General features: G+C 32.5%; 3 protein-coding genes across 3 annotated transcripts; 2 read left to right on the forward strand and 1 right to left on the reverse strand.

The window, feature by feature from the left end:
• The first annotated feature begins 365 nt into the window (after positions 1-365).
• On the forward strand, positions 366-1,258 carry LOC148172869 (uncharacterized). Its single transcript, XM_088039375.1, has 2 exons — positions 366-476; positions 560-1,258. The coding sequence occupies exons 1-2, from the start codon at positions 465-467 to the stop codon at positions 1,175-1,177; spliced, it is 630 nt and encodes a 209-aa protein (XP_087895501.1). The 5' UTR covers positions 366-464; the 3' UTR covers positions 1,178-1,258.
• A 2,668-nt stretch (positions 1,259-3,926) lies between these two features.
• On the reverse strand, positions 3,927-5,724 carry LOC148172870 (uncharacterized). The gene is made up of 2 exons (XM_088039389.1): positions 5,646-5,724; positions 3,927-4,572 (listed from the first exon to the last, which is right to left on the reverse strand). The coding sequence occupies exons 1-2, from the start codon at positions 5,646-5,648 to the stop codon at positions 4,114-4,116; spliced, it is 462 nt and encodes a 153-aa protein (XP_087895515.1). The 5' UTR covers positions 5,649-5,724; the 3' UTR covers positions 3,927-4,113.
• Positions 5,725-8,143: 2,419 nt separating this feature from the next.
• eff (ubiquitin-conjugating enzyme E2 eff) lies at positions 8,144-12,648 on the forward strand. The gene is made up of 5 exons (XM_088038448.1): positions 8,144-8,521; positions 8,946-9,009; positions 9,072-9,103; positions 9,277-9,460; positions 11,432-12,648. The coding sequence occupies exons 1-5, from the start codon at positions 8,498-8,500 to the stop codon at positions 11,569-11,571; spliced, it is 444 nt and encodes a 147-aa protein (XP_087894574.1). The 5' UTR covers positions 8,144-8,497; the 3' UTR covers positions 11,572-12,648.
• The last annotated feature ends 4,640 nt before the right edge of the window (positions 12,649-17,288 follow it).

Genomic DNA, 17,288 nt, shown 5'->3' on the forward strand with positions numbered 1-17,288 from the left:
TTGTGTTGCAACTTGGAGTTTTGTCATTTTAGAGTTTGAAGGAAATTGAGACGGATATGTGGTTTTGACATATTTTGTTCCTTCGTCTTTCTTTTGTAAAGTTAAGTTGAAAGTTGCTTGTCACTATGCAACTCACGTGGATTAAATTATAATTTATGGCTTTGATTAAAGATAGGATTTTTGGTGTCACCACGTGAAAATAGGTCGCAATAAAATACCGCATGGGCGGAATTTAAATCGTCGTAAAAAAGTCAGTTTTGATGTAAATTTGGGAGTTTAACAACGTTAACATTTTGCGATCTTCTCGCCAAATCTCGCGTGGTGGCATCTGCGTGGACAAAGCTTGGTTCTTCATAGGGAGTGTTCCAGGGTCGCACTACCAAGGTTGGCTCGCGGTATAAAACATAAATGAGCGCCGTGAGAGGGCAGTAGTCGTAGTTTGCCTCTGGTAGACCATCACCACAATGTACACACTAGTGAGTATCAAAAATTTTGGAAATTTTGTGGTTCCAGTGGGTTAGTGACAGTGTCCTACAGTTGGTGTTTTTTTTATTTACAGTTGGTCCTCGCCGCTTTCGTAGGAGCTGTTTTCGGACAGGCCTACCACGGAGATCCTCAACATGCTGCCATCCTCAACGAGCAGAGATATTTGAGTGGGGACGGGAAATTTGGCGCCCAATATTCCCAGGAAGATGGTGTACAATTTAAGGAAGAAAGTGAAGCTGATGGTACTCGACGTGGAACCTATTCCTACGTAGATCCCAATGGTCAAAGACATACTGTAAGCTACACTGCTGGAAAACACGGATTCCAGGCTACTGGAGATGGTATCCCCCAACCTGTGCCAACGACTCTTCCCGTGGCACCCCAACCTCAGTACACTCCACAGCCTCAGTACAACCCTCCAGAGTATCAATCTCAGTACAGACCTCAACCTCAATACAGAGCTCAGCCTCAGTATCAACCCCAATCTCAATATCAACCCCAATCTCAGTACCAATCCCAGCCTCAATATCAACCCCAACCCCAATATCAACCTCAACCTCAACCTCAACAACAATACAGACAACAACCCTATTACACTACGACTCCTGCTCCTCATAGGTTCTACCCTCCCGGCAAATTGTCCCTCAACAGGTCACCGGACGGTTTCAGCTACACTTTCCAAAAATCCTAATTTAGAAGTCATTTCGTTTTTAGTCGACATTTTCATTATTGTATTATATTCATAATAAAAACGTTAAATGTTAAATGTTAAGAGTTGTTTGCCTGACGACTACACAAAGAAATGAAAGTGCATAGAAACCTTGAATATGCTTGCTCCCGTTCGACTAGTATTTGCATCATAAGGTTAACGTGGCTTATGTGGCTTTTATGGGTTGGTTCCGGAGTTGTATGGGTGGAGCTGGAAGTCAAGAACGTAGTACTCCGGATACAAGGTTCCGAGAAATTTGTGTTTCCGTATCATAATTAAATAAATTAAATTTCAACAACGGAATGTAATTTGTCGGTCAATTTTATTCACTGTTTTAATAAAATAAATGTAACGTTCGGTATCGCAAAATTGACTTTTTATTATTTAAAACCTGTAAGTAACCTTTAAATTTCGAACTGATCTTGAACCTGGACTAAGGACAAGGTGTGGTCTTCTTAAAATAAAGTTCTGAAAACAGCGAGAGAATGCCAAAGGCATTACGATAAAATGTTGGTCTCAATGTCAAGAGAATTAGAAAAGAGTATTTTAGTCCGGTATCTTTTTATGGTAAACCGAACATTTCGAATTGGCATGATTCGGGATAATTGCAACAATTGTAAAAATTTCTGAGTATTTAAAAAATTGTCATTTCAAATTTTAGGATAACTGTTTTTTAATTTGAAAGTATTGTTGTAGAAATAGTAGTTAGAGAATGTAAAAAAAAATAAAAGGCCAAAGTACTACTTTCTTATTTGTAATAAGATTAAAAGTAACAGTAGGGGAGAGGGGGGCATAGTGGGGAACTTAACAATCAATTAGCCACACATCCTAAAATTATAGAAATTAACAAATTTTTTCACTAAATATCATAGACTAATGTATTGATGATTTTTGTTGTACTTTTTTTGATTACAATAAAAAACTTACGACATGTGAGCATTATTTTGAAAAATAGGAATTGCCCCGCTTTGCCCCGCACATAGGGGTAAAGTAGGGTACCCTATGGGGAAATCAAATTTTTGAATAATTGTGTACCTACTTAGAAAAAGTAACATTTTAAAATCACTTAGTCATCAATGCATATTGTACATAAATGAGCAGGTTCATCATATTTAGCCACTACATTTGTATGACTAGATTTGAAAAAAACTTGCTCCCTAACTGGATTTTATAAAACATACAGATTTTCACACTTTGTTTTATAAAACACACATGGTCAACTGGTGGTCAACTGTCAACTGACAACCAATCAAAGCACGCTATTCGACTTTTTTCACGGCGTTTGGTTTGAGCAGCTGGAGTGTTGCCCCGCTATGCCCCGGTACCCCCCTCTCCCCTACTCTTGCAGACATAATTTAATAAAAAATCAAAACTTAAAAATGATTTCACTAAACTTTGTAAAAAACTAATATTTATTATAATTTTACGCATTCCTGAAAAAAAATCAAATTTGAATGGTTTTGCAAAATACTGGCATAATTCGAATGGTGCTGCTATCTATAAATGAATAGAAATATTATTGTTGCTTTCGACAAAAAGCAGATCTGGTAATGTAGGCTGCTGTAGCAAAACTCTAACAACTCTGTAATTTTGTTGAAATCTACTTTATGATCAATTCAAAATTAAATGAAAATAGTTCAATATAATTGGTAATTGTTGGAAATCAATTTATAGCTATTACTAGCTATAATAATAATGCTAGCATATTAAAAAACATACAATAGGCAGACATAGGTTTATCATGACAAATAAATTTTAATTAATAAGTAGTAAAATTTTGGTCAGTTCTTAGAATAAGGTGACGTGGACTTTAATGATTCACAGTTCATGATTTGGACTTTCGGTTATCTTGTGAATCAATACTGAAATTAGCAGAAAATCATTGCTAATGAAAAAATGTTGTTTGTTCATGCTGGTCTATTATTTTGCAATTTGGTACAGAAAATAAGTCTCTCGTAAAAAGATCGAAATCTTTAAATTGCTTATATAAAATTTGAACAGACATAACAAAGGTTTAAATAAAGTTAAAATTTTTAGTTCAACTTAAACAAATACTAAAATTTGTCTTCTCGTTTCTATAAGTGTGCGTAAGTACAAATCTATGGAAATTTTCTAGAAATTTTGATTGTGCTCTATCATTGTCTAATTTCACACAATCAATGTTACCAAAGCTACAGGTATAACATAACATGTGGAAAAACTATTGATTCGTTATAAAAATAAACTTTTGCAATTAATAATTTCCCTCCTATTAAATTAATACAAATTTTATATCCATGACTAATATTAATTAAAATATTATAATTGTGATTCTTGATTTGCATATGTACTTAATTTTAAAAACTGAACAAAATAGAATCATAGACTTTCCTTTCGTTTTGGTCTGTCCTCGTTTGTCTTGGTCACGAAAAGTAGTGCAGATTACTCATTTTTGGAAGATTGGGTAGGTTGTTTATGCAATGAATCATCTAAAAAGGAAAGTAGAACTTAAATTCGCAAGTAATAACATAAAAAATCACATAATACCTAAAAAATTTCACATTTCATATTTAATTCCTAAATTGCTTCTTTTTTAACATGAGCAGAACATTAAAAAGCAACTAGAAATGCATAGATTTATTTCAATTTAAATATTAGAGTTAAACACAAAACACAACAGATAAAAATATATGTAAAGTAAACAGACAACATTAGTAAAAAAGTAAAGGAACATAATTATCTTAAGAGTGTTTAAAAATGTTCGTGACCGGAGTTTATAAACACTCTAAATAAACAATATACGACAAAACATATGGCTAGTAACTACTCATTTTCGACTGAACCTAAATACTGCTGAAATATTAAATAAACTTTAAAAATATTAACAGGTAGATGGTAGTTTTATAAAAATATAAATAATCTTCAAACAATAATACAAACTAAACCTGATAGTTATAGTCATACTTCTTCACTCCATCAAACTGCACACTCACATAACTCTTCGGCCGATTTTCTCTAAACCCCTCAAATCTACCCCCAAAATCACTCTGAAACACTGTTGTAATTGCATTTTCGGCTCTTTCTGCCTCTCGTGCTTCCTCTTCCAATGCCTTTCTGTAATTCTCAACTTGACCCGGCGTCTCGGCAGGTTGTTGTATCGTGTTCGGCGTAAACAGGTTCACAGAACGTAAAACAGGTGTCCGGAAAAGACTTCCTGCTGGGTGAAGCGCAATGTTGCTAGGAATTCTGCTAGCGGTTGAAAGCGGCAGGATTTCAGGATTTACATCACCGCTTGAGTAAAATATTTCATGGTGATACTCTGGAATTGGGAATGACAGATCTTGAGCAAGAGTTCTGAAGTTGAGGAGGACGCAGAGTAACAGTGCGTGTGAAGATATCTGGAAGCAATAATTTAAGTTATCGAAATTATGCAGGAATATTGATTAATCGGTCGATTAATTAAATCAATTAATAATTTAATTTTCCATGATTAGTTTGTATGTAAACAACGATTTCCTGAAATTCTGGAGCATGTTGTGTCCTAATAAAATTATTTGTAAATTTAGTAATTTAAAATTGTAAATCGTACCCACATGCAATAATAAATCGACTAATTAGACATAATTATTGTTTCTTTTTTACAAATTTATCATAAATTATGGTAATAAGTGCATGCATCTAGAACGAAAAATGTGTGGTGAAAAAATTTCAAATACTTAATGCAATAAGTAAGTATGTATATCAATTACAAATCAAGGAGTAATTTAAATTTGAATTAAAAAAAAATGTGCAAAAAGGTAACGTATGTATAAGAATTTCGGATCCTAAATATGAGAATCCTCTTCCTAACTTTTTTCCTAACTGTTCTTAAAAATTCAGAATTTTAAATAAATCTTTATATAAAAAACTGGCAGCAAAATTCAGTTTCAATATGAAAATTTACGATGCTAGAATAATCTGTGATTATAAATACAAGTATGTGGATTACAAAATCTGAACGCATGAACAGAATTAATTCAGATTTGTTTTCAGTAGATTATTCTTTTTATAGTTATACTTATTCTGCTAACCTAAAAAACAGTTGCTGTCAATTACCTAATTCAGATTTTTTAATTTACTACAATTTAAGTTTTCAGAGTCTCACAACTGAAGAAATTGTCCTACTTTAAATTGAAGCATTCTTAGGAAAACTCAAGTAGAAGTGTGAATATTCTGTATCGAATTTTAGAAATTGCATAAAGCAAAAATCAAATTTGCATGTTAAAATTCTATTAGGCGTTCAAATTAAAAATGAATAAAAAATAGAATAAATTATTGTCATGTCAAAAAATCGTTTAACTGTGGGATAACGAACAATAGCCTTTAAAATCTAACAATAATATTCTTTTCGCATATTCACAATCGTTCTCGTTTTCACTTCACACAGATACACAATCTTCAATCAACACACGTTGAAAGTAAAAGCACTAACCATAGTGTTAAATTCAAACGCCAGTCTTTTACTGATGTCGGTCAAGAATAAACTGAAAGAAGTATCACTTTATCACCCCTACTATAAGTAAGAACTTGAGGAATGGTGCTCAAGTTCAAGAGAATTTTACAGTGCGTGAGCCAAGCCTCCAGCAACCGTAAACAAATTAGATAACATCTCTATAGTATATGATAAATATACCTACTTAAATTTCAATGAATGGCCCACAAGAACATTATTTATTGCAGATCGAACAATTCATGTAAAAAGGAAATGATTAGAAAGCCATCAAGTTACAAGGTCTGAAATTTCGTAAAAGGATAATTATAACTTGAACACTGTTATTTTTCAGAGAACGTGGACTTTTCGTCTTTGAAGTATTTTATTACGCCATTGTTCCCTGAGTTTTTCTCGAAGCTGCTATTACAGTGAAAATTACAAAACTATGGATACATTTCAATGTCATTTAATTAGAGTACCTTTCACTGCAGACAAATTAATTGTACCAAATGTGGATAATTCAGTTGACAAAAATTCGCCACGTGTAACTGAAATAATAATAACATTGTCGGAAGTCAATGTCAAGTATTATTCTTGAACTTGCACAGAAATTCAATTGGTACTTTTGGTTTTTATAAATTGTCTTAAACAGTTTATATTATGTAATATTGACCCCAACACCTTACATTAAATAACTGCAAAAAATATCGAAATCGCTCAACTTTGATATACACCAATTTTAAATGTCAAAGTAAGACCTAAGTATGATCTAAATTCCCTGGAAATTTGAATAATTTTAGAAAGATTTTGTAACTTCAATGATAGGCCTGCTTAGGCAACTGAGACTAACTATGCCAACTATTTGCAAATATCCGATCCAGGAGGTTTCGTTTTCTAGAATGTGGCCAGGACCTTGTGCTTTTATGGATATTCATTTCAGCTGAAGTCATTTTTTTAATTGTTGACAAGGTCATTAATACATAAAAACTGGGGAAGGTGTGTCTGCTAATAAAGCGGTGTGTCTGTGACGTCGTCTAAAAAAGCGAAAGTAAGGCAAATGAGCGTTATGTAAATAATTGCAATAGTTGCAGATACAATGATGAGAAAATTTGACGTGTTGAAAAATAACTGTAGAAATCACATTCTTCTGGAAGTTAATGAGAACAAAGTATTTGTGATTGGCGATCGAATACTATCTAATGTTTTTCAGTGGTCTTTAACTGGACTAGCAGACGGAAATAATCAGGTCTTGTCGGAGGTGTGCAGTTCTCTGAGCATAACTAGTTTTTCAATAAAATGTAATCAAGGCAATCAGTTATTAATTATTATGCTTATTACAAAATTGAAAGTTTCTACGGATTTAAGAACACTTTGTATATTGGCAAATCCGTTGGAGGAGTAGGTATTTACGATTATTTAACATTAGAGAGCAAAAAGAACAATAATTGACCTTCATATTATCTATTTAATTAACAAGGTGATAGATAAAATGATTGGAAAATGACGTTTTAAAATTAAAGTTCAATTTTTTGTAGATATTAAAATGTAGGAAATCTATTTAGATACAAGTACATTCGTTTTGGTTTGTTTTTATTGATAAGTCAGTATGCCGAATATTTTTTTAAAGTTCTTTAAATTCGAAATACAATTATAGTTCCAATAATAAAAGTTTATTTTTAAGGTTTTTTCTATAAAAGATCTAAATTTGAAAAAAAATGTTTAAACACATTTAGAATAGAATAGTCTAAATTTTTGATAAATTTATAGAACTCAGCTCATCTAAAGAAATAAAAAGTTTAAGCATATTATACTTGATGTAGGTATGTACCATCAAAAGATCTAATAAATTAAAAAAATTGAGTCTCTACTTGAAGAAATTATAGGAGTAGAAGTCACAGAAAAGAGAAAGCTAACAGACCTATAAAAAGTACAAAAAAATTGTAGGTTTTTCTTAAGACTTATAATTTTTGTATACTTTAGAAAATCTAAGAATAATTTTTATATTTTATTTAAAAATAATTGTTTTTAATTAAATCCATTGCTCGTATTTATTGACGATTATAAAATCCCGTGACACGCAAACTGCAGTTGAATAGCTTTTATTTCTGCCAAGAATTTTGAAACAAATAAGATTTAGATAAAAATAAAACAAACTTTCTAAGCACTCTAATTTTAAGTCTCGGTAAAATAGAAATTGCTTATTGATTAAGAATATAAATGAACAAAATAGGATGTGCTTCTCTTGTTGAATCGGAGGCATATTTTAGCAAGTTTTGTAATGTTTTCACGACAAAATAATAAAAATTGTTGAATTTATAGAATAACACAGATATTTGACAACGTTTGTTTTGTTAACCTAAATTACGACAGACTAAGTATGTAATGTTATCTTGCAGCAGCAAACGATTTAAAAATATCTTCTTATTTAAAATTTTTAAATTTAAATTGATTTTTTAAAGCGCCCCCTGTCGGAATGCGCCTTAACGAAATCCACTGCACTGCCGGTCATCGTGAGTGTGTAAAACCGCAGTGGTCTGTTTTACCGACATGACCAAGTCGCCACGGAAGTGATCAGTCATCTTTTCTGGAACACAAAGCTGATTTTCTTTCGTCTTTGTAAAAAGTCCGAGTGTCTCCGTACTCCACATTTCTTCAAGCAATTAGTCGAATCCAGGCCCGCGCACCTCTCGGCGTCCCGACGTCCCTACAAGAACTCGAAGTCTGCTTTTGACCTACGTCGTGCGTGTGAGTTTTGAAGGAGGCCATCTTTGCAATCTGCTATCAGAGGTCCTTGGCTCGAGGTTTCATTGTCTGGTGAAAAGCCAGTATTTATTACACATACACTCCGTCAAATGGCTTTAAAACGAATCAACAAGGTACGTTAATATTCCCAGTGCAAGTGAAAGTACAAAGTGGTGAGCGTTTTTTCACAAAAATTTCGTTCTGTGGCATTAAAACGCCCTTAACGATTTTACGGTCAAAACGAAGAGTTTTTGCCCTCTTATCAAGTGTAGTGTAGAGATCTTCAGGCGATTTTCCGCATGGCTCTGTTTTTTGGGGTGGCATGAAAATGCCGGATGTAACGTAACGAGTGTCAGGTCCGGTCGAGGTCTGTTTTTCTTGTGACTTTGGCCGTTTTTTGCCAAAAGCACATCTTCATAACAATGTGGCTAATTTTAAGACCTTGGCTTGATGTTTCACGCTTCTAACCTCACCATATTAGGCCCCTGACTTTCAGGTGGCTATTATTAACCTGATACCTGCCTGAGTGAGTACTCATGAGTTTTTTTGACATTTTAGGAATTACAAGACCTCGGCAGAGATCCTCCCGCACAATGTTCAGCAGGACCTGTTGGAGATGATTGTAAGTTACCACGTTTCTTTCTAAACTTTTACTAAAACAAAACTTTTTCTTTTTTGTTACAGTATTTCACTGGCAAGCCACAATCATGGGACCAGTAAGTGATTTTTACTTATTTCTTTCTTATTTTCTTCTAAACCTGTTACAACGCCGCATAACTGTAATGAGGTTATTTTTAGATTCGTAATTTATTTATTCAATAACCTTATGCAAACACTTGTGTATTGATTCTCAAAATTTTTACATTCTAAAATTTCATTTCTTTTGCAGCCTGATAGTCCATACCAAGGAGGAGTATTCTTTTTAACTATTCATTTTCCAACAGACTATCCGTTCAAACCACCAAAAGTCGCGTTTACTACAAGAATTTATCACCCAAACATAAACAGTAATGGTAGCATTTGTCTTGATATACTTCGCTCCCAGTGGTCACCAGCACTTACGATTTCAAAAGGTATGATTCTCAAAATACTCTTTTATTAATACAGATAAGTGCATTATTCTCTCGCTTAAACTTTAGCATAATGATGACTAAGACCTATCAGCATGTTATCTGTGGGTTATCTGTAATTTATCAATGAGGAAAAGTTACCGCCACTTCTAGAAGTAGTGGTCCATAGAAACATTTTTGTCAGTTTCACTTTGTTAACTTACACAACATTACAATTATCTAATTTTAGATGTTTTGGGGTGTCACTCTTAAGTTTGTCAAAACTGTTATAACACACTTATAAACAAAATTTGTACTAAACGTTTTTCTCAATGACATTGTTTACATGCCATAAAAAGAGTGTTTTTATTTGTTTACATTGTGAAAGACTTTTGATAATTTGTGTACAAAACACTGCTTCTGTGCCTTAATTGATGCAAACATTATTTTGGAATTTCATTTAATTCATTCACTTTTTGTTTTATGTTAAAAACTAAGTTTACTTTGCTTTTAATGATCTCATACACGATGTTCTTATTCTTATGTCACGTTCAATTTCAACGTGGTTGTCCACAGGTAGCATTTTTTACTAGTTATGTCTAGAAAACTGTTATCTTGATCTTATACCTACGTTGTATTGATTACCTTCAACTGGTGAATTCCGCAAATTTTGTCTCACTTTTATGTAGATATGATTTTGTCTATTTAGGTTGTCTAAATGCCTTAAATAGTGAAATTGAAAGTACATGGCTCGTATTTTCGTAGGATCTATTGGACGTAACGAAGACACTTCAATGTGTTGAATAAATAGCTCCATAAAAGGGAAACATGAAAAATCGTCTATTTAAACTCGAGACGCATTTTATGTTTCTATTCGGTTAATATTTACCTCAAGATTAAGGTAAATATGCGCATTATCTATACAGCGAGGGATTATGTCCATTTGGAAACAAATTTTACTCGTAAAGTGTAGTTTTACTGATTAGGTAAGCAATTTGGCGATCAATACCTCGTCTCTATTTTCTGTGGTCACTTTTGGTCAATATTGTAACCATTTTTATAGAACTGAAAAATGACAATCGATTTCTTTGGGTGTTTTGTTTTAAAATAATATAGTGCTTATTTACTTTACTATAATTTCAAGGGCTTGTTTTTGCCAAAAAAAAAATTATGCATGTGAACAAATCTTTTCAAAAGCAATTGTCGATAGCACATCAACATGCAACTGTTTCACCTAAAAATGCTTTTAGCTTTATCAATGTTTACATTTTTGTTGAACAAATTGATTGTGAGAAAGCTCGCTAACTTATTGTATCGCTAAGGTTCAAAGCGTTGCTATTAATAAAACTATTTATTTGTAAAATAAACTTTAAGTAAGTATTCATTACAGTTAGCGAAACAAAATTAACGGAAACAACGCCAATTGGCCTTTAACGATCACTATATATTGACGATTTAGAATAGTAATAAGGTAATGGCCGCTTTTGCTCATTTATGTTTCAAAATCCCGTTAATTTCTTTCGTTAAGTGGAGTTGAAAACAAGTTCTAATTTTTTCAAAGCTTGCTTTATCAAGATCATTTCCAGTTATATTGACTCTGTTTTTTGTTTGATGATGTCAGGCTAGGATTGCATAGACTAGAACTACTTAAATTTCAACCAATTAATCCGAGTTATTGTAAACACTGTAAGAAAATCGGATTTTTTAGGATATTGTGGTTTTAAAATTTAAATTTGATGTGCTTTCAATACGCTTAAACAAATGAGCGAAATATCCTTCGATTTTTTCATTAAAATTGTATTAGTCGATTGTTGTAATGGTTGTCATGTATTTCCCATTTTGGTTTTTTATGTGTGTGTAATTAAAGAGAGTCTGAGTGATGTCATTAATGAAAGAGTATGAGGTATTGATTGGCGTTAAGTAAATAATTAATAGCATTAAGTATCGATCGTCGGGGAGTCGTTCGACATTGACTAACTTTCTGTTTTGTTACAGTACTCTTATCAATCTGCTCACTTTTGTGTGACCCAAATCCAGATGATCCATTAGTACCAGAAATTGCTAGGATATATAAAACCGACCGGGAAAAGTACAACGAGCTAGCGCGCGAGTGGACTCGCAAATATGCTATGTGATGCCCCGGCCCCCAAACCCCACACTTCACACTTTAGATAAAAAACAACTTATTTAATTGCAACACTCGGAGGGGATGAGCCAGCGTTCATTTCTGTCAACATGTATATTTGCTTTGGACTGAGTTCCCTCCTTCACTTACTACCACAGTATCCATTGGGGTTTTAAAATGTTAAAAAATCATTATAATCTATAATTAAATTTGAAATTATTTTATTTGAATATATTGTGGTTGTAAGAAGTCAAGTGTTGGGTTGCGTTTTTCTTTCCCACTTGCACCCGACTTCCTTGCAGGAGTAGTGAAAGTGCGTGTTGCTTGTTTGTAGTAAAAACAGCCGGCAAGCATTTTTAATACTTGAACAACGTCGGGTCCCGGATTTTTATCCAACGTATGGATGACACTCATATACTAATATAATTGTTAGATAAATTAATATGTAGGTTTTGTGGTTCAACTAGGTGTATTGTAATAAAAGATTTTTTTGCAATTCTCTACATTCTATACATGTTTAAAGTTTTTAATATTCTAGATCTCAGATGTCTAGTTCGGCTAAATTTAAAGGTAAGACGACCTATCCGTGACGTTTAGTTTACACTGAAGTTGACCAACAAGAGCAAACAGAGCAATCACGTTCTTATCCGATCAGTTTTGTTTTTATGAGTGGCAGTTTTGTTTGCTCCACGACGTTAGAGCCCCGACACTTCAAAAATCGAAATTCGGCAACAGTTTCGTAATAGAACATAAGAGTAACGTAATTTATTTCGCAGATGTGGACACTTCTTGTTTGTTTGCAGTTTTATGACTGTACTATTTAAACCATGTAAAACTTTTTATACATAAATATAATGTGTAAAAATATCGAATGTAATAAATAAGAGATTGCTTCCTGTCCCTGGTGAAACTAATTTCCGGGACCCTCATGCAGGGTTGTCTCCTCCCTTTTTTAATTGAGACACAGTTATTCTCATAAAATTATTCAGTGTATAATACCAATTATTGCATAGTAAGGATTTGTTACATAATATATATTTTTTCTCCGCAATTATCAGGAAATTTAAATAAAATGCAGTTAACCTGTTGTTTTTTTTTTATTAGTGATGAATGTTGGTGGTTTTATTGCAAGTGAGAATGACGAGGTTAAATTATTTTTTGTTTATTATTTTTTCGATTGTGTGGTAACTCCTAATAAAATATTTCAAAAAAAATACCCATTCATTTTTATTTAGTAGAAATATTTTTGAAGCACAAAATGGACGATTTACCCAACACTAGATTGCACTAGTCAATACTAATTATTTTCTAATTAGACCCTTTTCATACATACATAGCATGTGTTGTTTTTTAGGACAAATGCCGCCGGATGAACAAATATTTATAAAGTTCATCGGGTTTTACGTTGTTTGCAGTAGGTAAGGTTATAAATGATTTACATTTTTCAGCGATGACCACAAGTAACAAACCGATATTATTTACTCACAGAATTTTCTAGATCTAAATGGATTAGATACATAGAACGTATGGAAGTTCATTTTTTTATGTATATTTAGAACTGACCGTTTTTGGGACATGATATCTCGCATCTTTGGTCAACTCAGTCTTCTTTTTCTTTTTCTAGCGGTAACAAATCGGGTGTACAGATTTTAAATTGTTTTTTCAATTGTGGGGCGCAATTTTTGCACAGAATTGCGGGCATTTTCATGGTTTATCAGTTGACATATTTATAACAATATCTACATTGCTGGAAACCCTCTAATCTGGGTTTTCATCTCATATTAAAAAAATATTCTAATACATAATTCACTGTTTTTAGTTATTTTAAAACTTTCTAAACTGATCCGTCTTATCCGCTTTTTTTCATGCCCAAAATTTCAAATTTCTATTATTTATAGATAATTATTGTGGATCATCTTGTATGTTTGTTTTTCAAGAATTTTAAATAATAAATTGAAAAAATCTAAGTATTGTGTACATTTTAATATATTAATTGGCATTTAATATGCAGGTGTCCCAGAACTCGCGCCCCAGAGAGCAAGGGAGGGTGCCGGCAGTAATACAGATGGTAAATTTCAAAACAAAAATTGACTAAGTTAAATAGTATTCGAGAACTGATAAAAAGTTAACAACCAATCCCGAAAGCTTATTCGAGAAGTGGAGTAAATGGCCATCCCAATTTCCTAGGCAACGAAAGTCTAATGTTTAACCAATGGATGATAGTATGTGTCCATAGTTACCAATTTTCAAATTCTGTTCAGCTTCAGGATTGGCTACAGTTTTTTTTTGTCTTATCTCGGTTATTTTTTGAGTTAAAAACTTATGGTTTCAAAATTTTGGTTCAGAATTGTTGCCTCCATAAGCCCTTTCTCTCTGGGGCGCAAGTTCTGGGACACCCTGTATTTTTTGTAATTCAAGATAAAAAATTGTGTTTAACATAATTGAATAAAGCAGGTTAAAAAACATAAACCTTGAAATTTTGATTTTCGTTCACGCGCAGAACCGTGCGCTGTTTTTAGATTTTTTGCATTTAAATTCATAAAATACAAACCTGATCGGTATGCAATTGTGATTTATAGATTTTTAGCTGCCTGGTCCTTCGGTTTATACGTTTTCATGGTGAATATCGTCATTTAAGAGCATTAGCATTTTTTAATTTTATAAGGAATCCAATCCTTTTTTTTAACTGTTATACGACTACTATTAGGCGAATTAAACCCATCCAAAATTTATTAAAAAAAAACAGTTTTGATCATTTTTCGTTAAATTTTATGATTTCTGAAATTTTAAAAAGCTATGAAATCGACCTTAAATCGAATTTATTTTTAACTGAATTCCAAACTCTCGTTAGAAAGCCAATTTATTACGGTGACTTTACTTTTTAATTGATTTTGGAAGCATTTATTTATTTTAATTATTATTTTTAACAATAAATGTCTAAACTGTTTTTTTATATTAATTTACGCGGCATTGAAGCATAATTAAGCGTAAATACAGTAACTACTTATAATTACCATATCATTATGCCTATTTGGCGAATCAGTGTCTGATCACAACTGGTACTGGAACAGAGTATTTTTCCACAATCCACAAAGATGTGGTTTTTAAATTTTTAAATGTAATAATAAAATAACTTGTGTTTGCGGTTTCAATAATATGCAATAACAAATATTTTTTCTAATCTTATTAATTAATAAGTCTAAATATATGCACAAATAAATGACCAACAGTGTCTAGCAAAACAACATTTATTTAATTATTTATTATTATAACAAAAAATGTAAGCATGATCTAAGATGCAATTTAATTTTTCCTTTATCCAAAACTAAAACTTCTAATTTGGGTAATTTTAGGCTATAACTATGAAATTTCGGCAAGTTACTATTTTTAAGGCGTTTATCAACTCTACGAAATTGCAAAATTGTAGAGCGAAAGACACAAGTTTTAGACATTTTTTTTAAGATGAAACTAAAATTTCAAACATCCCTTTTCGTGCTATATGTACGAAATTTGGGGAAATTACTATGTTTGAGTCGTTTATCTAATCTGCTAACTTGCAAAATTGTACAACCAAAGACACAAGTTGTAGAAATTTTGTTTTTTTAGTCTTAAATTTCTGAGATCCACCACTAAAATTCTTAATTTTAGTTATTTTCGTGCTACAGCTATCAAATTTGAGGAAGTTACTATTTTTGCGTCGTGTATCGAATTGCAAATTGTTGATCGACAGATTCGAATTTTAGAAATTTGTATTTTTAAGACAAGGCAAAAAATCAGACATCCTATGCCAAAATTCGTAATTTTAGTACATAATCCTAATGCTCCACCTAGCTATGAACTATCTGGATTCCTTTAAAATTTTGCATTGTTTTATTTTTTGTATACTTTTTTTTCTGCATTTCCAGAATTGTTCATTTGGCTGTTACATTATAAAGGTACGTAAAAGTTCTCGCTATCCAATAAAGCTCTTAAAAATACCAAAATTCTAATAACGCGGTACAAAAAAAATGCATTTTTGATGAAAAAATTTCGAAAGTGCGTAATACTACACAATTAACAATAAATAGCTAACTACAAGACAAATTCAATGATTGCAGTCTGACTCAGGTATATTGAAACATTCCGTTATCAGACTCTCGAAGGAGTATTTTTAGTAGCGGATATCGCGTTAATTGACCGTTGATTTATTTAATAAATATTGTTCAATGTTACTATACACTAAAAGTATTCAATTCACTTTAAATAGATTAGAAATAATCCGTATAATTCCATGAGAAAAGTGTATTTTAACTTAAAAGCCGTCAGTAAACGTTTGTGCTTCTTTATACGACGTAATAAATTGGGCGAAATATGATTAGGTGACAAATCAGGTGTGAATCAAAATCATTTATGTATTCAACGAAATGGCAAATTGTTTATCCTTTGGTGATACTAAAAGAGATATAAATACTGTGGAGGTCCAGTATGAAGATTATCGTTCAACAGTGAACATTATCTAAGAGTTTTTTGTGTGTATCTACATAAAACGATGAAATCTGTTTTTCTGGTGAGTTTTTTTGCTCTGATAAAGGGAAAGGTTTTAATTTGATGTTTTTGCTAGATTTTTGTACTTGTGGTGTTCTTGATCACCACCTACGCTTTTCCTGCTCCTCAAGACGTTTTTGAACCGCGTTTTACTTTACGAAGGCGCACAAATGAAAGAAGACGCATTTACAATTACCGCCCGGACTATGAATATGATTTTAACCACCCCGACGATGGTAACGACGATTTTCCTACAGTGGCATAATGGAAAACTATTTGTAATGCAGGAATTCGATTATTTATTGTTTTATTTTGTACATTTTTCCTAATAAAATGTTTCTCAATGCTCAATTAGCTCTTTTATTTGCCATTTTAATTTCACACCCTCATTTTTGTCTTTGTCTACAACTAAAAATAATATCTGATCATAAAAATAATATAGCAATACGCATGTTACAACGAATATCACAGAAAGAACTGAAGATACTGTAGACTTTGAGGTTTTGGACTCGTTATTGTAGCTGCACACTTCTTGATGGAGTTGTAAAGTTTCGAATCTCCCATAAAACGGACACCCAAAGTCGTGGAATCTACAGGGGAAGTCTAATTTTCCGTGTAGTTTTTCCAAAGTTGAGTTTTCTTCGTAAGCGAACGGTGCGCGACATTCTGGACATTCTTCTAATTGGTCAGAGCAGGTTTCACAGTACGCGTGGCCGCGGAGGCATTCAATGATTGGTGGGAACATGTATTCTGTGCAAATTGGACACTGAAATTCTTCTATAAGGTCTTTTCGAAATACCATGGTGGAAATGCGATTGAAAATTGCTGTCAAAGTAAAAGTCAAGTTGAGTGGAGGAAGTGAGCACATTTGTGACAGCCGTAGCCTGTGGGCGATTTTTTTTCGCAGAAATTGTAGTAAATCACAGCGCCAGGACTATTAACATTAAATCTCAAAGGCTGTTATCAACTTCCACTCTCTTGGTAATTTCACACAAAATTTTTACACCTCCTTATCTTTAGATCTCATTATATCGACTACCTACTAGTTTAAGTGACTTGCAACTTTTTATTGTTAATGAGAAGACTTAACCTGCTGCAAATAAATGAATTTTTATGTCTTTGTCATATTGGTAGCGAGTTTGCGAACATTTTGCTTCGTTAATTACTTCTTTTCATTACCATGAAATTGGTTTCAGATTTTTA

Source organism: Gnatocerus cornutus, chromosome 6 (assembly GCF_029298725.1).
Source record: "Gnatocerus cornutus isolate USDA-ARS CGAHR chromosome 6, icGnaCorn1.1, whole genome shotgun sequence".
In the NCBI taxonomy this organism is placed as follows: domain Eukaryota; kingdom Metazoa; phylum Arthropoda; class Insecta; order Coleoptera; family Tenebrionidae; genus Gnatocerus; species Gnatocerus cornutus.